At 45.4% G+C, this 24,586-nt stretch overlaps 1 protein-coding gene across 1 annotated transcript in view; it reads right to left on the reverse strand.

Moving 5' to 3' along the window:
* The window catches only part of TBC1D22B (TBC1 domain family member 22B), a 416,082-nt gene that overhangs the window by 4,443 nt on the left and 387,053 nt on the right, over nucleotides 1-24,586 (reverse strand). The window contains exon 11 of the mRNA XM_086923270.1: nucleotides 23,456-23,583. Within this exon, the coding sequence (XP_086779396.1) occupies nucleotides 23,456-23,583 (128 nt within the window). The remainder of the gene's footprint in view (nucleotides 1-23,455; nucleotides 23,584-24,586) is intronic.

Here is a 24,586-nt window from a genome sequence, read left to right on the forward strand (position 1 = left end):
CAACATCTGAGCAGGACGCCTATAACAAATCCACCCAAGGCATCATACAGGACATAAGAGTACATTGGCTTTGCACAGCTCACAAAGCAAAGAAAACTCTTACAAGTACATTCTTCGGATTTCCTATTCTTGTTGACATCGGACCTTAAAATCTCAGATTATGAACAGCATACCTGAACCTACCATACTAGCATCTGTTTCTTCATTAGGAATGAGCATCCAGCTTCAAACCAAGTCATCAGTCCTCTTGCTCACAGCCTCTACCGGCTAGGGACTGGAAGTTCTTAAATCCAGAGACCTTGATCCATATACTCTCTAGAAACAAATGTTCCTTTTGTCAAAATCACAGATCATTCTAGATAATTTGGTTTCCAATGTCAATGTGCTAATCGAATCCGTGACAGTCAAAAACCTCAAACATCAATTCACAACTAGTACCTGGCCACCTACTGTACGTGATACATGCCTGTCATTACAGAGTTAACTGGACTAATGTCAAAATTGCATGCGTCCATACCTACACCAAAGATGCAGAACATTTCACCAATGAACTTCTGAGTCTGCAAACCATTAGCAATAACTAACCCTAATTTCTCAACATTTTACTAGCTTGGCCATTGTTCATTAAGAAAATTAACAGATTGCCACAACAGTAAAACATCTACCTCGCCCAACCCTCGATTCCATCTCCAAAGCTCCACCACCATTCAGCATGTTACATAATGAAGTTAGTCACAAGCCGATATAAGCAATGCTACAGTAGCGAGACTTGATGTCCAACTTAGCTTCCACAACTAACAACCTCATGAATGTCTCACACTTCACAGACAGTACTCAAACTACTTACATCACCCATTTCTAAAATACAAAAGTTGACCTCATGGTCATGTTAAACTAAAGACTTTCTTAGGACTCTCATATCTCCAAAGCTCTAAAATGTATGTTAAGTCACAACTCTTAAGCTAAGTTTTAAGTGGCTTGTTCCCAGGGCTGAACTAATTACACCATCCTAAATCTCGAAGGAGAGCTTTTGTTTACTGCAAGACGAACAAGTTACTCACCTTCGACAAAGGTGGTGGATACTCTGTTTAACCTTTAAAATATCTCCAAGCGTCAGATGAGTCCTGAAGATTTTTCAGCAGAGCTCCTCCATATCAGTAGGTGGCATCTTCAAGCTATGTGTCGACGCCTCTGCGGAAGTGACAGCTGGAGTCACATACAGGCATGATGATGTCCGTTTCTTTCCGGACATAGTCTGTGCCCTCTAACGTTGAACTACTAATTATTCATGCCAGTGTGCAGATCTCTAACTTGAAACCTTTTTAGATGGAAGAGTCCATTCAACGGAACGTGGAAGAAGGAGGGCAGTGAGGAATCCCAGTGAGAGAAATCAACAGACAGAAAGAACATTGCTGGAAGTAAATACCCTGTTTGTTTGATGGTTACTTCTAACCACAGATTCCTCCCCTTTAAAATAGATACCAAAGCAGTACCTTCCCCGGTGTTGGTTCTGTGGAATAACTCAGACCAAAAAGTCCTGCAGGAACGAACGGTCACAATACCCTTTCTGTTGGACTAGACTGTTAAGGCAGTAGGGCTTTGGGAACATGTGGATTGATTCGCACTTTGTAGCCTGATAAATATCGAGGATATGCACTCTGAATGCAATGGGCCGCGAATGGTGAAGTGGGGTCAAAGAACAACTCAAGGCTAATGGACTGCTAGGCATGAAAGGGAATAACTTTCAGCAGAAAGCCTGCTCTAGTCAGTCATCAGAACAAGTTTGACCAGAAATAAGTTGATGTAGGGTGGCAAAAATGACAGAGCTTGACGATCGCTCATGCGGTGAGCTGAAGTGATCATGATGATAGAAACGGTCTTCAAATTCAGGAGACATGGAGAACAACTGTGCAACAGCTCAAAAGAGGCTCACATATGGAAACTAAGGACTAAGTTAAGGTCCCACTTTGGCATCATTAAAAGTTTAGAAGGCAACATGTGGACCAAACCTTTGAGAAAGGTGATTTGAACAGGGATGCCTGCTCCAGTAAATGCACAAAGGGTTGAAAGGGTCAATAGATAATCCATAAAAGTGCTGTAATCTGCAGTAGGTCAGTGTTGCATGTGCCACAACAAGTCAGAAACTTGTTGTAACTTCCAGCATAAACAGATTTTGCAGAAGGACACCCATCAGCAAGGATGACATACACTAAGTTAACCAAAGTCAACTGCCATTGCACTACACTGGATGTGCAGATTGCAAAGGCATGGATGAAAAATCCAGCCCTGCTACTGACATAAGATCCTTCTGTTGCAGCAGACTAATCGGAGGACAGATGCTCATGCCCAGATGTTTTGTTACCAATCTCTCCCAAGACTCAAACCAGAGCCAATAGGATGTCTTGGGACAGGCCCGTCATGAATCAATTGAGAGCCAGCATGTAATACAAAGACAAACCAATAACTTAAACATACGGTGGGGCAAGGACAAACCTTGGCCGCCAGAAGCTCTTATGCAGTAAATAGCAGACACCGCCTATGAGGAAGGCAAAACTTTGGTGTGAAAACACAAACAGCACCACGAAATCAGGATTATTCCAGCTCAGCGCACAAGTTTTAAAATTCGTGACATTGCTAGTGTCCATTCCCAAAGACATACTTCTCGGAGGATGACTACGCTTGTATATCCCACAAGGAGGAGGAGGTTGTAACGCAGTAACAGTGTACATACAGAATGTGGAAGAGTGTTTGATCAACTCAGGACATTTCCCTTGCCTGTTTACTACACAGGGTATTTAAACTGTTGAATTTTGGAACTATTAACAAGGCAACCCTTCCCCTTTGGGATATCATTCATTGAACTTTAAAAGATAAACTCTAAATCACGACTACAGTGCATATTATGTGTATTTTATTTACTTTGAGGATACGGTCTAGTATTGTGGGCAATGTATATATTCTTTTTTGTAATTACATTTTGTTTTTTTCCAGTGCTGTATGTTATATTTCATCATAAATGTATGTTTCAATGTTCGTGAACTGCTTTTATGCTAAATAATGGACTGAAAATTATAAAAGAAATATACATAGTCTGCACATTGCTTTAAATCTATGAGAAGAGGAATTGATGAATAATATATGGCAAGTAGAGACCACTCATTTTCTCTTGTTCACTGTACTCTATTTCTCCCCCGAGTCTAAACATAATCAAACCAAGTAACATGTAAGAAGGGACGGAATGGAATGGCATGGCGTAGCCCAGCTGGACTATATTCAGGACCCACCTGTCAGATGCTATGGCTTGCCACTGGTGGAGAACACAAAAGATCCTGCCTCCCACAGAGTGGTTGCGTGAAGCTAGGGGAAAACTAAAGTGGCTTGTAGGTTGCTGTCAGAAGGTTGTGATAACTGGGAGGCTCGCTGTCCCTGTAATGTTCTCCACTAGATCCCCTACCCCAATCCGACTGGGGTACCTGTTGCTAGGGCAGTGGGCCTTGGTGTTGCCTATATGCCAAGCCCCTGGCAAAACCTTGAAAGGGGTAAAATTATTGTGGATAATGCCTTGCAGGATGAAGAAACTGATGGAGGACGCAGTGGTTCTGTGTGATGCGCTCTAGGGCAGAGCTTGCCTTCTCCCTAAAGAGTTGAGACCCGTCAAAAGGCATATCCATGAGTGATGCATGAATGTCACTGAGCAGCCTGTAAAAATCATCCATGCGTGGCACCAGAGAACCATGCTAGTGCAGACCACTCTGCCTATGCAGTCAGTTGTGTATAGTCTGAAAATCATCCATGCGTGGCACCAGAGAACCATGCTAGTGTAGACCACTCTGCCTATGCAGTCAGTTGTGTATAGTCTTAAAATCATCCATGCGTGGCACCAGAGAACCATGCTAGTGCAGACCACTCTGCCTATGCAGTCAGTTGTGTATAGTCTGACCGGACATCGTGCTGGCCATCTTAAATGGTTTGTGCCAAATTGGTGTGAAACTGTGTTAACCAGGTTAGTGAAGGCCTGTATTGCGAGGCTCTTAGGACGAGGGTGGTGAATTAGGAAAGCAGGGACGCCCAGAGCAGGTCTGTAACGATGTGCTACCTGTTATTTACATGTGGGTAGGGTTTTGCCCAAGAGTCCATGAAGGTGTTTGTCATGGCCTCAATGAATGGTAGTATGGGCTAAGATGAACATTGTCCAGGTTGCAACACTTCAGTGAGCACGTTGGTTTTTACTTCAACAGAAGGTAACTTCAAATCTAAGTTTTCTGCCATCCGTATAACGACCATGGCGAACGAAGCACTCTTCTTTTGAAGGGTCGGGGTGGAAATCAGCCCTGTGTTCAGAGGAAGTGTCCTGCCCATTGGCTGCTTGAAGGTCCATATAAAAATTGTTATCATATTGTGGAGACAATTTGTCCCCATCATCAGCAAAAGCCAGTTGGCTTTGGTCAGAATTCATTACAAAAACCTGTAGGACCCCAGGGATTTGGCTCCTAGGAAAGGTGCCCTTATGTGTTAGCCTGAATGAGCAAGAATCAGTTACACTGGGACTGTTTCAGAATGCAACCTTAGTTGAGGTAGGGATGGTTCAGAGTGGGATAGGTTAAAAGGACTGACTTAGTCCTCCAGCATCAATTAGGCAGCAACCGGCGTGGATCGTGGTGCCAGCTGTGAAGTCTGCTCCGGAGTAAGCTCACAACCTGCAAAAGGACTCAGATGGCACCAAGAGTGTACATGCCAGCCGTAACCCCACTTGAGCCAAGATGAAAAGCATGGCCTCCTTAAACACCTCAATTTTTTGTGGGGTCAGCGAAGCAAAAGAGAATTCGGCGTGCATCGCAACCAGCTGAAAAAATCGTCACCTCAGTAGAGAACCAGCAGCGAAACCGCAGGGCACCTTCATATACTCAACTTCTCAGACAGAGTGTGCCTTCTTAGTATTTTGACTTACCCGAAGATTTGGACTGCGATGACAACTTGTAGTGAAGCAACCCCAAGAGTGGGAAGGGGTCTATGTGTCCTAGACTTTGAGTGTGTGAAGCTCTTAAGCAACTTTCTGTGATGCTTGGTGATGTACTGCATGGCTTTGTGTTTCCGGATTGCCTTTGGGTGCCTCAGTGAAGGATTTAGAGTCATGGCCTGACCCCAAACACCAGAGAGACTTTGTGGTGATGTATCACAGACATTTGTTTCGGACAGTCCCTACAAGGCCCTAACCTTGTAATTTTAAGAGGGGACATGCTCTCCTGTATTGCAACATTTAATCTACTACTCACCTTCCCCTATGCGAGGCACTGAAGCCTTGCACCGTTGACAGAAATCTGAAGAGAAAAAGATTTGTCACCGGATGAGAAAAAGAAGCTGGCTTCAAATGTCGTGGAAAGAAATACATTTATATCAAAGCACTTGGGTGGTGCTTATATGCAGCTCCAGCTATCCCACTTCATGAGTGGAACAGAGTTGATGAAGAGCCATGCGACACCACCTACTGGTGTGCAGGGGGTAGGCTGAAAAATCTTCCCAATCAAATCTAGTGCCTGAGGGATATTCTGAAGGTGAGGACGCTGCGGGTAGTAGAATCCATAAAAAATAAAGGGCAAGCATGCAGACTTATACTAATCCACCCCTGCAGCATTCAACACCACCTCAAGTAGCTGGTATTTGTCATAGTGCGGGGTAACATGGTTCACTTGCTTACTGCCTATAATAAAAGTATTAAATTGTGCTGTGTAGGATGTAAACTTTCAATACAATAAATGATGCTCAAATATCCTTGCACACTGTGGACTTTATACTATGGCACAATGATTTAACACAGTTAAAACTCCTAAACAAAGTAGAACATTAGAAAAAGGAATTGAGAAGTTATTTTCCTCTTGTTACATATTTACATTTCTCAATAGCACTGCAAATGTTTTTTTCACGATATGGGTTGCATGTAAGTATTCTTTCTCTTTTTAGATTTTGCTTGTTTGCGAAATCCAAGATCTGCAGTGATTTTGTTTCAGTATCGCAAATGAAGTTGACAATGCTCTAGTTGAGATGTTGAAGTCTAAGGACCAAGTGGGGATGAGTCAGAGTTGCTAGCATCAGACTGGAATGGACTACAGTAAACATTTTAGAAGACATGTTGATCTGGATCAGTATGTTGAAAGAAATGGCAAACATGGAATCCGTGAACGCCTGCACATTAGCTTCAGAGCACCTTATTGGCATTTTATAGGGGATTGCTTCAGAGAAAGATGAAGTCTTTTGTGCTTTTTCTTTTTTCAATGATGGGACAGCACCTCCCTGTGCTACCTTTTGTGCTTCTTAGCCTATGAGACAGCTAACTCAGGAAGAGGGTGTGTGCCCTTCTCAAGGATGGAAGTCTGGACCAGCTCTTGAATTAAGCCACCTTGAAGTTAGATTCATGAAAGGGCTGAGAGTGCATTTAATGTTGGCCCCCATAATATACCTCTGTAAAAAAATTGTTGTTCAGAGACTTTCATTTTAGATTTGTGGTTTTGCACCATTAGAGAAGTACTTTAGCTTGGGTAGACATTGCTTATCCGGGCCAAATTTTTATGGATGGTATTTTTAAAAATGGCGGATGAGTGGCAACGATGATGTCAAATTTCAGGAACCATGAGACCTATATACTTCATTTGGTTGTCAAAACATAGGTTTTGGGGGTCAAGTAGTCTGATGGAGTCTGATAGTCTGATAGAGACAGAAAATAACTCAGAACAAACTTTCCACCATTTTCCAAAATAGCGGCTATAAAAAACTCATTTGTGGGGTGATAGCTGGTGGCCACTCGAGCTCGGTCCTACCCCTACCCCTGTCACCGAAGTTAAAAACCTCGGGGTGTGGTTTGACTCCCAACTGAGCTTTTCCACTCACACTAAAAAGACCGCGGCATCTTGCTTTGGAATCTTGCGTCAGCTTCGGTCCACCTTCAAATACTTTGACGCTCCTACACGTCAACTCATTGTGCAAGCTTTGATTCTGTCTAAATTAGACTATGCCAGCTCTCTTTTTCTTGGAGTCAATCAGGCTGAGCTCTCCCGTCTCCAACGCGTCCAGAACGCTGCTGCCAGGGCTCTGGTTGGTTTGCCTAAATTCTGTTCAGCTAGGAGAACCATTTTTAATCTCCATTGGCTCCCGGTGGCACAGAGAATAAAGTTTAAATCTTTGATTTTGACATTCAAAATCCTTAAGCTTTCTTCTCCTCAGATTCTGCAGCAACTCATTTCCCCTTATGTTCCAGCTCGCCCTCTGCGGTCTTCTGTTCTCCACCTTGTCACTGTTCCCCGTTTCAAGAGATCCAGGATTGGCGGCCGCTCCTTCCGAGTCCTTGCCGCCAAACTGTGGAATTCCTTGCCCGTTCACATTCGTGCCATCGATGAGCTCCTTGCTTTTAGGAAGGCGGTTAAAACTTTTCTTTTCCCCTTAGCCCCTTAGTTCTGTTGCCGTTGTGTTGTGTTTCCCACCTCCTGTCCGGTTTTTGTTCTGCACCAGCGCCAGGACGCCCCTTTGCTGGGGCAGCTGTGCGCTCAATAAATCAGGATAACATAACATAACATAACATAACAATAGAAAAAGAAGAGACATATATAGAAATGAAACAAATAATGGGTTGTAAGATTTGCCGACAGCCAAAGACACCCCTGTTAGAAAGTGGCTCTATATGTACTGGACCAAAGTAAGGTTCAGTGTGTATAGAGGTCACCAACACCAAAGGTAAAACAGAGGTTAAAGTCAGGGCTGACCTTACTCTCAAAGGTGGTAGCTTGGTCGAGCAGTAAGGCAGTACCAGAGGACAGTGTAAAGCATTTGTTGTACACACTCAGTCAGCAAAAGGTTTCACACACTCAAGGACTGAACTCCAGGCCAATTGTTTTTATATCAAAAGATATAGTTGCTTTATTTTTAGAACCAACAGGTATCAAAATATACTTTTCTTAGTGATGAGTAATCTCAGGTTATTGCTTTGCAGAAAGGCAATGACTTGGTAAACACAGTAGGTACAGGGGTTGCAATAGGCAACACAGTTCTGCACACAATTTAGCATTGAGCTCAATGGGTTGTTCTACACAATTACAGTTGATTGCTTTTTAGATTACTTTTGTAAGTCCAAGACTGGATCCTAGATTCAGTCATGGGGTCTAAGCTGGAAACAGTTTAGTAAAAAGGTTTTGGTTATTACAATATTTAAGGAATAAAAAGGTATTTTATAAGTTCACACTTTTCAGTAAAAATCTGACAAAGTTATCCAACGGGAGAAAATTCAGGTTGCAGGTAAAGTATGTTCTCGTTACTTTTGTAATCCAGTACTGGGCTCCTAGGTCCAACACTGGGGTCTCGACTTACGACAGGTGAGTAATTACTTTTCAGTAGTATGTGCGAATTTTAAAGAATATTTAAAGTTTTCAAAAGTAGACAGAAGAAATTTCATAGAAAAGCAGACAATGGATTCCTATGGAGAAAATACAGGTTAAGGGTAAACCCGGTTCAGATTACTTTCTTTTGTGGTTCAATATTTGGCTACAAGGTACAGTACTGGCTTCTCTCCTGATCAGAGGTGAGTACTTCGGAATTGGTTACTCGGCTGAATTTATAGTAAAATTTTAAGTTTTCAAAAGTAGACAGAAGATTTTTCCAGTCAAACCAGTCAATGTTATCCAATGGCAGGTAAGTGAGTTACCGGTTTCCAGGTGAGTACTCGGCTGGTGAAGTTAAGGTTCTGGGCACAGACTCAGGGGTCCCCCAGGGTCAGGTAGGTACAGTTGGTTCTACCTCAGTTGCACAGGGGCGGCCGGGTGCAGAAGTAGTTAGGCCCAATGTTAGCCAATGAGGGGCAGAGGGCCTTTGGTTGGTGGCTGCTGGCTAGCAGGCCACGCAGCTTTGGGAGCTGGGCTCCTGGTCACTTGCTCAGGGCAAATGGGGAAGTAGGATCGTGCAAAGGTTGCACTGTCAGAAGCACTCGGGCGGCTGGGTGCAGGGTGCTTTTGAGCCGTCGGGCGCTCAATGTTATTCAATGGGAAAGGTAAAAAGGGAACAAAGGCTGCAGACTCGGGGACGGAGATTCTTCAGGTGCGACCATCACTTTGAGAGGTAAGTTGGGATCTTGGAGAAGAGGTAGGTAGCCCAAAGGGAGGCACAGGGAGCCGCAGGGCGCCGGGGTGTCTTTGGGTGTCAGCAAATCTTACCCTCGGTTGGTCGTGGTTGGAGAGGTCCCTAGTTCTGAGGCTGCAGGCATCATCTGGTTCGTCGAAGAGGATCTTTAGGCACTGGACTTCGGGTCCCAGTCGCCGGGGGGACGTCCTTGTGGTCTTGGATCACTCGGGCACGGGCCGGGCTTGGCAGGTGCAGAGTGGGCAGGTCTTGAGCTTCCTGGCTGGCACCAGGGGTTGGTTATTGAAGCAGAGCCTCTGCTTATGGGAGTCCCAGTCTTTAAGAGGGTCAAGGCAGGCAGGTCTCCTGGGGGTTCCAAGGTTGCTGTCCGCAGGAGTCGCCGGGATTGAGCAGGAGCAGGCTCCAGGATCGACAGGCCGGTGGGGCTGGGTCCAAGTCAGTTGGTGTCGTCCTGTTGGGAGCAGCTGCACGGCGGGTCGTCTTCTTCTTGATCTTCTTTCTTCTTTTCTTATCGGGATTTAAGGAAGGAAGGTTCAGGGAGCCCCTAAATAACGAATTTAGGGGCGTTACAGGTAGGGCAAGGGAAGGGACCAATAGGTCCCTGTCCTGGGGTGGGTCACCCCCTAGCCTGCTCCTCTCCGGTGGGAGGGGAGCAGGAACCTAGCTGTGATTGGGCAGGGCTCCCCATCTTCAAGATGGCCGGAGCCCGGGTTCGTGCTTCACCTCGCCTCCCCCACCTGAGAGGTGGGGTTGGAACAGGCTGGCACCCCCCCTTCCTGACGCAGGGTTTCCAACCAGTCTTCCCGCCAGAGTGGGGGTCGGAACTGGTGGGGGCCAGTTGCTGGGTACAGCAAATGGTCTGGAGAAGCTCACAGAGGCGGCATGCCTTTGAAGCTTCCCTCTGCCCATCCTGGGGGAGGAGACTAGCACCTCGCCCAGGATGTGCATTGTTGCAGGCCCAGGAGAGTGAGGGGCTCCCCACCCAGGGGTCCAGCAATATGTCTGCTATGTGGCAGCCTGGGCAGCCACTCAGTCCAGACCAGACTTGGATTATAGGTTAGGTTTCAGAGGGCATATCTAAGAAGCCCTCTGGTGCATTTTACATTAAACCTCACACTGGCATCAGTGCGGGTTTAATGTGCTGAGCAGTTTGATACCAAACTTCTCAGTCTTCAGTGAAGCCATTATGGTGCTGTGGAGTTAGTAATGACGACCTCTCAGCATCATATACTCTTAAATGGCAGCACTGCACTTACAGTGCCCAGGAAGGGCCCTGGGTACTGTAGGGGCACAGGGCTCAGGCACCTGTGCCCACACCACTGGCATAGGGCACCCAGCTAGAGGGGTGACTGATGTATGCTAGGGCAGTGGGGTTTGTGGGCATGGCACACAAGGATGTGTGCGATGTCGACTCTCTGTTTTGTTCTGTACTCAGACACTCAGCCTGCAAAGGCAGTGTGTGGGTGTCAGGGTACAGGGCCCCCAACGGTGGTACAATAAGTACTGCCGCCCTTAGAGGCCTTCTCTGGTCACCCTGCCCTGAGTACCTAGGGTACCATTTACTAGGGCTGATAGGTGGCCAGAGATGCCAATTGGGTATTGTTTCAAAACAGCTCTAGGGGAGGAACACAGGCCCTGGGTACCTTGATGGCAGGAGCCCAGGGCACACTCAGTCAAAGCACATCAGCAGTTAAGCAAAAAGTGGGGGCATACCAATGCAAGAAAAATGGCACATTTTCACACCTTCAAAATCAAAATTATCAAGAGCAGCAATTGTAAATCATTTGCTGGTAAAGTAACTTTGAAGTGGGGTCCTGTCGGATTCACAAGATTTTACAGCATGAGCTGCTAACAAGTTCTGGCTCTGTACTATTATAACTTGTTTATACACCAATCCTATTCACTGAAGTCATTAGCTCTCTATTTTTGCACTTGTCATAGATTGCATAGGCAGTCATCATGTCTAGCGGAGTTTTCTTTTAGCCGAGATGTTATTCATATACATGATTTGGAACAGACAGTAGATTTGCACAGCATAAGCCTTTCGGTTCATGGGATTGTCTTCCACTTCTTCGCGTATATCTTCAAAGCCATCATCAATGGTGTCCATTTCTTTTCCAAACTCAAGAACTTAAGTTTGTAACAGTTTTGCTTTGCTGATATTAAAAAATAATGTAAAAAATGTTAAGACCCCATTAGGCATTCTCGTTGGCTCCCATGATTTGAGAAGCTCTGGGGCATCACAAAATTTGCCATCAAGTCCTAAATCTAAATACTTCAGGACGTTTCTTAAAATGGTTCCAGCTGATTTTACTGCATCCTGTGATCTTATTTTGGTAACAAGAGCTTCAGAAGTCAAATCAGCTGAAAACATCAAAAGTGGCTCATTCTTTGTTAGACTGACAAAAACAAATTCTATCATTATATATTTTCACTAGAAAAATCTTAATTTCATTATTATGGATCAACACAGTTTCATCAATGTTAACCATTATTTCTTTGATCTCACTGAGTGTGAACCCATAGCAAACAATCAAGAGTGGCTTTAAAAGTTAATTTGCTTTTTCAAAGAGTACAAACTTAACTGAAGGCTGGCGGTTATTTTGCTGCGGACAGCTCACTGTACATTCATATTTTGAAATGTATGCATGCATGCAGTCCTTGTTCTGGCCAAACCACAAATAACACATTGAAGATACTCTGCTTTCTGATCGTTGTTGGAGGTGGACGAGGAGTAGCCATCGATCTTCTAAGTGGACGAGCATTGGGTTTGGTTGTCGTCGGTTTTCCATTGTATATGTAGCACCTGTTAAAATGATAAAATATTTGATCCTCTTCACCCATCAGTTTCAATCTTTTGTGAACTTCATCATGCCTTATTTCGGCAGCATCTCAAACTCTCTTCTGTCCAGCCACCGTTGATGTTAGCTTTTCTTTCGGATTAGTTTGGCATTTGACAAATTTTTCTTTCATGAAGGAGTCTTCAGATATTGTAGTTAGCAACACTCTGTCACAAGGTAAAGATCCTCTGCTACCACCTGCTGCTCTCATGTTTACAAATTTGAATCAACATAAAACATGAAACAAAAACAATATTAAAATAAATAACCAATATGATGGCTAAAACACATCATTATGGAGCCGCCATTTTGGAAAATGGCAGAAGGGGTGCTCTGAGAAGTTATTTCCTCTCTATTAGACTACTTGACCCCCAAAACCTATGTTTTGACACCAAAATGAAGTATATAGGTTTCACGGTTCCTGAAATATTACATCATCATCAGCCATTTTTAATTTGTCATCCAAATAAATTCTGTGTGGATTAGCAATATCTACCCAAGTGAAAGTACATCTCTAATGATACAAAAACACAAATAAAAAATGTAAATCTCTAAACAGCAATTTTTTATGGAGGTATATCAAGGGGCGAGGAACTAATTAGCGTGCAGAGGCCACACGACATAGGGTTGCTGGAGGACCTAGGGCACTTCTTATGAGGGTGGCCATAACAATATGTCAGCAAGTGGCACAGTGGTTTAAGCCAGAAGACTTGGGGCAACTCAAATATGAAATTGGGTTAAAAAAATTGTTAGCTGTAAAGCACAATATGGGTATTAATCACCATATCCCAAAGGGTGTGAATGTATTGACCTAGGAGACAAACCGCATTCAAGGAGCAAAGAGGGTGTCTGATGAAAATTATCTTCATCATCATGGAATGTATATGTTTTAAACCTCTATCCGGTAGACTAGTAGGAAATGCGTTTGGATTAACTTTGCTCACAGATGTCTGAATGATCAGGCTTTCTGGAGTAGGTTGTGGTGTCAGGTACACTGAATCACCTCTTGCAGTTCATCTGTGTTTCCTAGCAGTACTTCCAGAGTCAAGCAAGGCTAGACCAAGCCACCATTGCTGAATCAGTCAGGGGTACATAATGGACAGCAATGATTTTAAAGTCAAAGGCCCTGGGGCAAAGTTTTAGTTAGAAGATTAGTTTTAGCATCCACTTTAGGAAGAAGCAAATCAAATGCATCTGCAGCTTTTCAGACCAGTATGATAAGCAACCTATTCTGAAGGGAGCTCTAAGGATGAATTCATTTCACTCTCTGGTGCAGTATCCAAGCTTGTGTTTTTTAAAGAAAAAGATGTGAGCCAGAATCAATAAAATAAGAGAGCAAGTGATCTTCCTTTTCAACATTGTCATTATTACAGAGAACATGATCAAGGCCCTGTGGAAAATGAAGCTGAAAAGAGCCTCCATTGTGCTGAATATTGCCGCAGAGGCAAGGGGACTGGAGGGTCTTGCTTAACATAAGGTTGGGTTTTGTTGGAGGTGTCATGCAACCAAGGGTGGCCTTTCTTTCGGAGGTGGCACTGTATCCAAAATACATTAAAGTTAGTTTGGTGCAAGAAGAGCATTCATCACTAAAGCAGAGCCACTGCACAGTGCTGAAGGCAGTGCAGGCTGACTGCGTCTCTGGTCAATTGGTGCTAGGGTGGGTGTGCCAGCTGAAGCCCAATTAGAGGTCTGATGGATCCATGGGAACTGACTAACGTTAAATTGCTTCAGCATGGCTTCCTTGAAGGCAGCAATTTGTTGCAAATCAGATGATAGCCCAGGGAACTCTGAGTGCATCGGTATTGATTTCAGTCAGAGTTCAAAGGTGGCATCTAGTTCAGACTTCTGGAAAGGGAGCGTATGCCTCTGGAAGAGCTTCATACACTTCGAAGCGTGGCCTGACCATAAGCGCGGAGGCCCCCCGCAGCTCTCACCCTTTTACAAGGCATGAAGATTGACTGTCTGGCTATGGAAAGCAAATCCAAACACTCATCAAGTTTGGGTAAGGCAGCCAGGCACTGTAATGCACTAAATACGTAGGTGCCTCGCAGCCTGAACCACACTTTGCCGGGCTGAAGATTTTATAGCCTTGAGGGTGCGACTTCCACGGCCCAGCACAACCCAGTGAGGCCCACACACTCAAGATGTGTGAGCACATCAACAGATTTGAACGTGGGTGCATCAATTTTAAGTCCTGTGGGGCCCAGGGCAGACTGTTAATTATTGATGCCATATCACAGTTGAGAGGGGGGTCAGCAAATCTTACTCACCCCATCCCATTCTGTGATGAGTGAGTCCTCTCATTGGCTGACCCGTGAGAAGGTCAGTCAGTGAGAGGAGGTGGCAAGATCTTCTGGGTTTCCTGGCCTGAAGCATCCAGCTCCTTCTGGTGCCTTCTACTTCTCTTCCCACTGAACCTGCCATCACCACTGTGGCCCGGTAAGCATTTTTTAATTTTTTATTTAAACGTTTTGGGGCTTGTGTGCATGTATGAATGGATGTGTATTTGAAAGTGCTGCTGTAAATGGATATTTGCTTCTAATTGCACTTATGAATGGTGGGTGTATGTGTGTGCTGTAGAATTAAAGTGTGTGAACGAGTGTGCATAAGTGAGTGTATGTGTGTGCACGTGTTGCCACCCCACAGCTCAGCCACATTACGGACTCACCCCTGTACACTTGGGGTTTTTATTAAATTTTTCCCTCAAGTTCGATTTGCCCTCACCTGCCTGAAGATGGTTAACAACTGTGTTTAGTGTGCCTGGCAACAGATTGCACTGCCCTTTTTTTGATAGCCTTTGAATGCATCAGTGAGCATATGTTGAAGGTGCGCAACAACTTAAAACCTGTTGTTTTCAAAAAACAAAATTACTGCATGCTGGCAAAAAAAAAAGTGGTACGAACATCTGTAAAAAAATAAATGTAAACCCTAAACTTTTAGTAGCAGAGCTCTGTATTCACGGGCACAAGAAAAGGAGGAACTGACATCCGTGCTCAGGGGCGACACCTATATATGGCATCTGTCATCATGTTCAGGATATATTGCAAAAAAAACTCTTGATTTAATATGGTACATGAGAAGATTCACAAGGGGGAAGCTTTGGTTAGAAGTATCCATCAGAGTAATAGCTTGTGATAGGGGCACACGTTTACCCATTTTGGAAACAAACTGACCAAAATATACCAAAAACGTTGATAGTTTACTCACCATTTTAACAAGACTACCTCAAATCTATTTTTCTGATGAATACTTATATCTGCGAATTCATAACTTTAAGAATCTCCTCCGGATTGAGAGTAGTTTGCAGTCTTTTTGTGGTGCTGACTGGAGGTGCCATGGCTCCAACTCAACTCTGACCCTTCCCAGTTATAAAGCCATAGAGCAATATAAGGACCACTCTGCATTTTGACATTAATTCATTTTTTTTCTGCACGCTTTGACAAGAAATGAATACGATCTTCTGTGAAGTAATCTTATTTCTAAAGGTTTTGTGACGCTCTAGAATTTGCTTCTGTCTTGGGCTGCTTCTCTTCCGGTTCAGAGAGGACCAGGTTTGGCAGTTGAGACATGAGTGGTCCTACTGGAGTAGGACCAAGACTCATTTGCATGTGGCTAGGGCTCATCTGAGGTAGCCTGGTGGCCAAATAAATGATGAACTGAATGCTACCACTAGCGACTGAAAAAGGTTAGACTTTTTGCAAGCGTTTATCCCATCACATTTTATAGGTTTTATTTGGGACTGTTCCAACCCATTTGGGAGTTTTGCAGTTCCTGGACCTTAACCCTACTGAGAAGCTATCCCTGGCCCTTTGTGGTTCAGGCCTTGCCCTCTGTAGACTCCAGTGGATGGACAGTGTAGGCTCCGATGTACCATGTAGGACAAAAAGGGAACCATCAGCCCTGGTCTTGTTCTGGATCCAGTTACTGAGGTATTCTTAAGGATTCATCCTCTGTTGGAGTCGCTCTCTCTTGAGCCTTTTATGCAGATACCTTTGAGAGGTGTGTAGGAAGGTAGATACCTGACTATGGTTACCCCTGACTTTTTGCCTGGTGTTTTGCTGGTTTTCCGACTTAGTTGACCTGGGGCCCTGCCAATCAGGACCCCAGGCCTACTGCTCTCTCTCTAAAATGGATTCCATGTACCTTAGGTACATTTCCAATTGGTACTGGGCCACCTTATCAGACCCTGTAACTCAGGGCATCGGTGTACCCAGGGCCTACAGCATGTATTATGCCACCCCTGGATGGCCATCTAAATCTGACACAACTGGCTGCACGACAGCTGGGGCAAGGTGGTGTAATCACCCTTTGCTTTAGATATAGTATCCCTATATCTAACCCCGAAAATGGACACACGGATTCCTATCAGCCACTCCTATGGCAGGCCTTGACAATCCTGAAGGCAGAGTGCTTGGAATCGTGTGAATTGGCGCTCTGGCATGAGCCGAGCCCGGTTGCAGCTTGCGGAACCAAGTCCCAATGGCCGTTCCATGATAACGCGTACCATATACCCTTTTATGCTAACTTCGGTATCGCGTTATCAAAACATGTCAAGTAAGGTGTCATACGAATCGGGATACTGACCCCTCACCAATGCTGGCGACGGGGTTAGCATGCCACCCTTCTACAGGGACATGACATGGACGTAACTGTGAACCCCGGTTAAAGTTAACTGAAGCCTCAGCTCCACAAAATGGACGCTGCCACCACAGACACGAGTCTGACCTCCAGCTGCTGGGAGTCCTTCCAGCGAGGAGAGCTTGGACAAAGGGTTTCCTGTCCGGGGTGGTGCTCGCACCATCCCAGACAGGGTTTTGTGTATCCTGGGTAGGCAGGGCTTTACAGGAAGGTGACTGCTGAGTGGCACCCCGGTGCTCACTACGCATCTGCCGGCTAGAACCAGTTCCAGGGGCACACCAGCCCCTGGCCTGGGGAAAGTCCGGCATGGGAGAGAGGTGTAACCACCCCCCTTCCTGGTCCCAACCCTAGGGCAGGACCTAGTCGCGTACCCACCCCTTTCTTTAGGATAAAGGCAGGAGCGGGGACCCTTCCAAATTGGATCATCTTTGAATCAAGAACTACTTTCTACGAAAGGACATTCGAGACTCTTTTCAAGATTTCTCCCTTGTGGCTAAGGAGTAGTCACCCTGCATCCGCAGGCACCATCTAAGAACTCTGCGGTTTGCTGCAAGTCCTTCCTCAGGAATCCGATTGCCCAGCTCGACGAGAACCGGCTTCCATGGCACCTCTGACCTCTACCCACATCGTCAGCTCAGCTGAGATTCGTGGGTGCGACGAGACCTCGAGGGACCGGCCATCATCAGAACCTGCACGATTTCTTAACCAGCACGACCGCCGAGGGATCCTCTGGTGAGTGCTCTGGGGTCCGAGAAGCCCCGACCCTGAGCAGCTCCAGCACCGAAGTGCAGCCTCCCAGCATCTCCACGATCTGCGTGGGGCCCTTCTGCTTTTGCCGCTCAGCCCGTTGTCTGGTCTCTAGCCGCAGGCTTGCGACCTTTTTGACGACATCCGACAACCAACGCCGCTGGTCTGGTTGCTCCAGACCGGCCTTTGCTCCCTTCTGAGAGAGGAGCACCCCGGACCCTCCTGGTCCACTCAAGACGCCATTTAGGCCCACCACGTGGCCCTGAAATTTGCCAAGGCTTGTTGCCCCAATCCTGGGCCCAGCGCCGCCGACAGCATCAACCTTCGTGGGACAGCTCGCACCTCCATCCTGGTCGCCGACAACGCCTCCTGGTCCGTGAGACTGCAGAGCCTAGCGTCGCCCACTCACCTAGTCGAGGTGACGATCATCCGGTGCCTTCCTGGTACCCTCTGACTACTGGCTAGTAGTACGAACTTGGTCCCCTCTGCTTTCAGGTGTCATCCATCCCTGATCCAGGCTTGGATCTCTACGAACTATCTTCAACTGGTCGCCGGCCAGCAACTCCTTCCTTCCGGCTCCTGGCTCGTCAGCGAAGACTCCCGACGTCTGTAAAGACTTGTGCAGCCGCAGCCCTTGGGGCTAGGTAACTTCGGCATTTCGGTGCCCGCATAGCCTCCTTATTTAAGGGTCCCGAGTCCCTCGCTTCCGACTTGCCTTATCGGGTCCGCCCGAGACCACTAAACTTTCCGTGCCCTCGGGCACTTGTATTGATTGTGCACTTGAAGTATTTTCCTAAGAGTTTCGTTGTGTGCTTAGTACCCTGTCCTCATAAAGAGTACAGGGCTGTTGTGATTCTAATAAATATACTGTTTATTTTCATAACACTTGTGTGGTGTCCTTTCACTTGGTGTTCAAGGGGTATGTGATGGTATAACAGCTGGCTTAACACGCCCTCTAGAGTTTAGCCCGAAGACTGCTCGTATCCACGCTACTAGGATAGCTGGTCTAAGGTTGACTTACAACCAATCACCATAAGGGTCGTTTGGACCGATGCATAGTGGTCGCTAGAATAGTGAACACTGCATATCGGGCCAACTTCTCACAAGGTGTCCCTCTTATTCAATGTTGTTCTTGACATTGAGGCAAGTCTCCAGCAAAAATAGATCCAGGCGTGATCCTCTGCGTTGGCTCTTGCCATGTTGGCCAGGTGCCCAGTGCTGCCTAACCCACTCCAGGTTTTTCCAGCACCTTTGTCTGGCCCCAGTATGGTGGCGTTTATCCAGGCTTTGTGAACTCTGCTTTGGTTACCCCCACCACTCCAGGCCAACTGTCACAGGTGAACCTCCATACCCTAAGGAGGTTCCAAGCCTGACACATGCCCCACTTCAGGCGGTGTCTATGTCTACACCCACGTCGGTTGACTCCAGACCAAACTATGTGTCCCGCCCTGCCACCGAAGGCCTGGTCAAATATCTTACTGTCAGTACCAATCCTGGTGCGAACACAGGACCCACACCAGGTTTACAGGTTTCAGATGATCCAACCAACAGAACACTTTTGGCAGATCCTGGCATTGTGCCTCCTCACAGTCTTGGCCTCAGAGTGCCATGCACTCAGCTTGCTCTTCTGTGAGCCTCTGCTGAGTCAATATGGTATCGAAAAAGGTGCATGATGCTGTGGTTGACATCCAGGAGGAATTTTTATTGTGCCTTTATTAATTCTATAGATGGGAGAGTGAGCTTGTTTATGAAAGGGTGCCAGGTCGCCACTGGGGGACATTTCCTATTTTCCTGAGCCAGTGCAAAGCTGTGGGGGTCTTAGATTTTCCTTTCCCCGTGACCAAAATTAATTTGCTGATAGAAACCCTCCAGTCTGGTTGGTCCTTCCTGCCCTTAATGAGGTGCTTATTGAACCCATTAAAAGCATATGAGCTAGACCCAATGGCCATATAGGCTAACTTGGTGAATTTATATTTAGATGCTCCAGTCTTTGCAGAGGTGGTGCTGATCAGGTCTTGAGAGGCAAAGACCGAGGGCATGCTCCTTCCCTGTGAAGGTAGATAGCTTTCCTGAGAGCGAGTTATGGATGCCTTCTAAACAGGATGATGGTGGTTTGAAAGCTAGGCCATATGGGAGATGCACTTATGTTCAAAAAGTTACCCCTGTGTTAATTACACTTTGGAACCATGATCTAGTACTGGTGCAAGTTTTTTTTTTCAGAACAAAGTTTTAATAGATTTTGGCAGTTGACAGAATACAAGAAATAAAACACCGCTCCCTAAGAATCAGAGAGGCAGTGTGCCTATAAAAGCGTCATTTCCAAAAACATTCAGTCAACATTCCCCCAGTATCCCACCCTCCACTATCCCACCCGGTGCCCTCCCTCCACCCCGCAAGGTGTCTACAGTGTCCATCAAAAGGAGCCTAGCAATCTCAATAGCTGCATGTGTACCAATTCACCCATAGTCGGTAAGGGCGCGATCCGCGTCGGTGACCTGAGGCGCCGGGGGATCCAGCAGAAGGCCCCTGTAGTCCGCCCATTTCTTCCAGATCTTAAAATGTTTTGTGGGACACCCCCTGGCCTCAAATACTGGGCGTTCTAGTCCCATGTTAAAGTCCATGCCCCGTTTCCACACCTCCAGCAACGGGGCTCTAGGAGCCTTCCAGGCCCGGGCTATATCTCTTTTGGCCACTATAAGGCCTAAGAGAAGCAGATGGCGTTTGTATATATTCCCCCCCACTTGTTCCATGACATGCAGGAGGCCCAACTTCGGCGAGCGGGGAAGCTCCCAGCCCAGCACCTCCTCCAGGCAATTCCACACTCCGGTCCAGAATCCCTGCAGTCTCACACACTCCCACACCGTATGAATAAAGGAGCCTATTGCATTTTCACATCTCAGGCACTCTGGGGAGGCGATCAGCCTCGCCTTCCACAGTCGTTCTCTCGTGAAGTACGCCCTATGTAAGTACTTAAATTGAATAAAGCGCAATCGCACCGCAATCGCTGCTCCCCTAGGGGCCTCCAGGGCTTCTCTCCAGTCCTCCTCTTCCAAACTCCCCAACTCTCCCTCCCAGACCAACCGCAATTTATCAAGGGAAGGGGAACAGTGGGTGACCAGCGTCTGATATATGGTAGATATTTTTTTAGTTTCTAGGTCCCCCATGAATAGTTTAGCCTCCAGGGGGCTGAACTCCGGCAGAGAAGTCAAGTCCGCTATGGTGGGGGTCAGGGCGTGTCGGAGCTGCAGGTATCGAAAGAATTGAGATTGGGGCATGTCATATTCATCCCGCAGAGCCTGAAAAGACTTGAGGACCGAGCCCTTCATTACGTGTACTGGTGCAAGTTTGGGCAGCGGATCGAGCTTACTTGGAATAGTACACATAGCTGTGGTTTAGATTCTTTTCTGATGGTCACCTGTCTAAGACAAGTTCTTATGAAATTCCTGATAAAGATTTCACTCTCGGGCTTGAGTCCCTGACTTGAAGTTCTTTGCTGAGGTCTATGACTGATTTATCACTTCTGATTCGGACTTATGTTTGCTCCCTTCTCCTGCATTTTTTGCCCTGCTTTGGCGGGAGGGTGCACAGTGACAGTGCTGGTTTGGTCTGTCACATTCTACATGCCTGCTCTAGGTTCTTTCCGCACCTCCTTGACAAATCTGGTCACTAGGGCCATTCTGTGGCCTTCTTGGTTCTCCTTTGCATGGGGGTGGCCTGCTGGAGTTGAGGATCACTGCTGCCAATTGTGGTGACATTAGGTATGGCATTGTAGAGCCTTGCTATCGAACCTCAGAGTGCTGCTGATGCAGTCTTGGATTAAGGTCACTCTGCCCTCCAATCTCCAAGTTGATGCCTTCTGACCTGGAAGCCAGAGACCACTAATTATTCTGCTCCACTGTCTGGTATTTGCCTCCTCTTGTGGAGATGTAGAGGTCTTAAGGATTCGATCTGTTCCGTTCCAGTTCTAAGTCTGGAGGTGGTGTCTGATGGAGCAAGATGCTCATATTGGCTACATTCCTTTTCTGTATGATGTTGTCCTTTGCTTTGGGACAGGAGTCAAATTAAGACTACACTTTCTGCCTGGGCATCATGGTGTGTGAGGGGATAGTTTCTAATCAGACACAGTTGTGTCCTATTTTATTTACTGAGGATGGCTGTCTGTCACCACCCTTGGTGACAAAGCTACCCCAAAGCTCTATATATTTGTGCTTGCTTGACATCCTATAGCTTTGGCCGTTTTCTCTCTGATCTTTACTGTTGCTTTGACACTAGGGAGTCCGATTTTCTTTGTTATTTGGGCCACTAATTGCCCTCCTGAGTGTGCCATAAAAGGTGTGGTTATCAGAGTCCTGAACCTGGTGATTGTGTGGGTTACACATGGTTCTAGGCATGTCTGCAATTGATCTTTCTTGTACCAGCAGTTTTTGCTGGATGGTTTAGTTCAGCCACTTTGCTTCTTTTTTTTAAATTTATTTTTTTGCTGTGGAGGTTTCTTTTTTGGCCCCGATTTTAATTTCTGCTTGGTGTGCTGCCTTTTTTGACTTCAGTTCAACGGTGTGTCTGTTTGCATTTGTCCTTGGATTGATAGGACAGTGTGATGACAGTTGTTACTTTAGAACTTCAATGCGCTGTTTAGAGTAATTCATTTGTCCTTCCCATTCTAGTTTGGGGGCATGGGGTTTTAGTAGTGACTACTGCTCTTTGGGTGAAGTTTTTTTCTTCATTGTTGGGGTCACCCATTTATTCTTTACTCAACCCATTGATTAGGTGGTGTTGGGCTGTTATCTAGTGCCAAGATGTGAGGACATAAGTCCCTTAGATCAGATTTTACCTGGTTTTATGTTGCTAGTGAGAGCAGTCTTATCTATACAGCTACTAGCTATATCTCGAGGATGCACCTCCTGTGTGCCAGTGTCTGGAGTTGAATACTCAGCCTACTGACTGTGGTAACAAAACCTTAAGTAATGTCTTTCCTCGAACCCTCCTCTATGGGAATACTGCTTTGGTATGGATTCTTGAGGTGAAGAGTCTGTAGGTGGAAAAATCAGAAAAAATGGTATTTCGTTTCAGTCATTATTTTTCTCACTGACTCGTCCCATAGTACTTACCAAGAGGCAGATTAGGTAAAAGTTAGTTTAGTTTACTGCATTAATTTGTTTTTGTCAGGTTTGTATGTGTGTCTTATGAATTGAAAAGGTCAATGCACCAAGAGGTGCCATATTTGGTTTAGCAACATCCTACCAGGAAGTTTCAGAGTAGCCATGGTGCCACCTTTCAGCATAAAAGGGAAACTGCAAATTTTCCAGACCCCGTATGACATTCGGAGAAGATTCATTAGGTGTGGAATCTAAAGGCAGATAAAGTATCTACCAGAAACATTGTACCCATATATAAGTAGCGTTTGAACTCATTTCATGAAGCCTCTTCATAATTTCTACTAAAATCGATGGATGAATATGGCTTTTAAAAAAAAAAATGTTAGCAGAGGAGACCCTCCATTTTACTCTCCTTTGTAAGTGCAGGCATGCTGATTTAGCTCAATTCAGGTACACACAAAATTGACCACAACCATTTTAAAGGTCAACAGCCAGCAAGGAGGTCGAGTACAGAAACTTGTGTGGGACGAAAAAATAAAGCTTGTTCTTTTTTTTTTTACTTCCAGAAAAGGGGGTGGCCATAGCGTGGACTGAAATGCATGCATGGAATCTCTTCATGTTGCCAAGGTCCCTACTGAGTTGCTAATCAGTGTCATGGCTGAAGCTGAGCTGGTGTGAAGAAATGTGCATGTGTGCGTTGGTGTAGTGGGAGATGGTTGACAAGGTCAAGGGATAAATTGCTGGCTTCAGACGGAGAAACAGCAATGCCCAAATCTCAGAACGATGGACACTTGGATCATCAGCTAGTTTGGTCTTTCCTCCCCGAAGACAAATTCAAGACAATTTTAGAATCTTCATAAGAACTTTGAAGGAATGTGGTGGGGCACACCCCGCTCCGTTCTAACTGAGATAAAACTGAAGATTACAGCTATGCGCTGGTGCCCGAGAAAGACATAACAGAAAACAGATGCTGCTTTTGCAATAGTCAAACTTGACTGTGTGTGAGGATTTTCATACTTGGTATGTGTCCCAGAGGCGAATGGTGCAGCGAAGAGGCAGCTCTCTCATGAGGAGGTTGTTCATCCAGCGAAATGCAAACTGTAAGTATTCCACTTCATACTTTGCAAAGTGATTGTGCACCTGATCTGAAAGAAAATAAGATAAAATATTAGGCAAAATTAGGAAATGTGAAATTGTGGGATCTGGATAAGGAAACGGTGCACAAGGGCAGAAACTGGAAAGAATGGATCCGATGGCACGAAGATGCATTTAAGAGAGGGGCTGAATTAAATATGAAGAATGATTAAGTGGGGAAACAGAAAGTAATTAAAATATGTTTAAGGTAAGATCAAGTGAATCAGAATGTTCAAAGATGCAAGCAACTTTGAAAGTTGAGGAAGGATAAGTTACTTACCTGTAATCGTAGTTCTCTTCCAGGGGAATCCTCATCAAAGTCATAATCACTTAATATTCCCGCCCATGAGCAGGGACCCTGGAGATATATATATGTATATATACACACAACGTGCCTGCTCACACATAAGAACAGACTCTAGCAAGCTTAGGCTCACACAAAGAGAGGCTTATTGTAGCTACAGCAACCAGGTAACGCGTTTCAACCGCAACAGCAGTCTTTGTCAAACCTAATGTTGCCGCCATTTATATTCCCCCTTTTTATTTGCCCAGATAAAGTTTCAACAACCTTATAGTGACAGATTTCTAAATTAAAGTGACATGCATATTCTCTCAAGAGAAAGTGACCTGTGCCAATCTGTTAATTCATCTTAAATAAATAAGTATAAAAACAAAATACTCTATATCATTATGGAATTTCATCAAAGACAAAAAATTTTATAAATGCCTTGGCAATGCAGACAACTGCTTAAAGAAATGAATCCTGTACTGGAGGATTGTTAATGTATTGCACCAGTGTTTTCATTCACCTAAAATTTCTTTGTCATACAAATACATTTTATCGTCCAATTCACTAAAAACAGTTGCAAGATACATAAGGGTCTATGTCTCGACATTGCTACTAATGTAATCACAGCCATCATGCAGGGCAAGTGCCCGTTAACACTCTTTGATTACGTATATCTGAAATTCTTACTGATCATAAACAGATCCCCTTAGTGTTAAAGTGCAGCA

The sequence above is a fragment of the Lissotriton vulgaris genome, chromosome 5 (genome assembly GCF_964263255.1).
Source record: "Lissotriton vulgaris chromosome 5, aLisVul1.2, whole genome shotgun sequence".
Lineage (NCBI taxonomy): Eukaryota > Metazoa > Chordata > Amphibia > Caudata > Salamandridae > Lissotriton > Lissotriton vulgaris.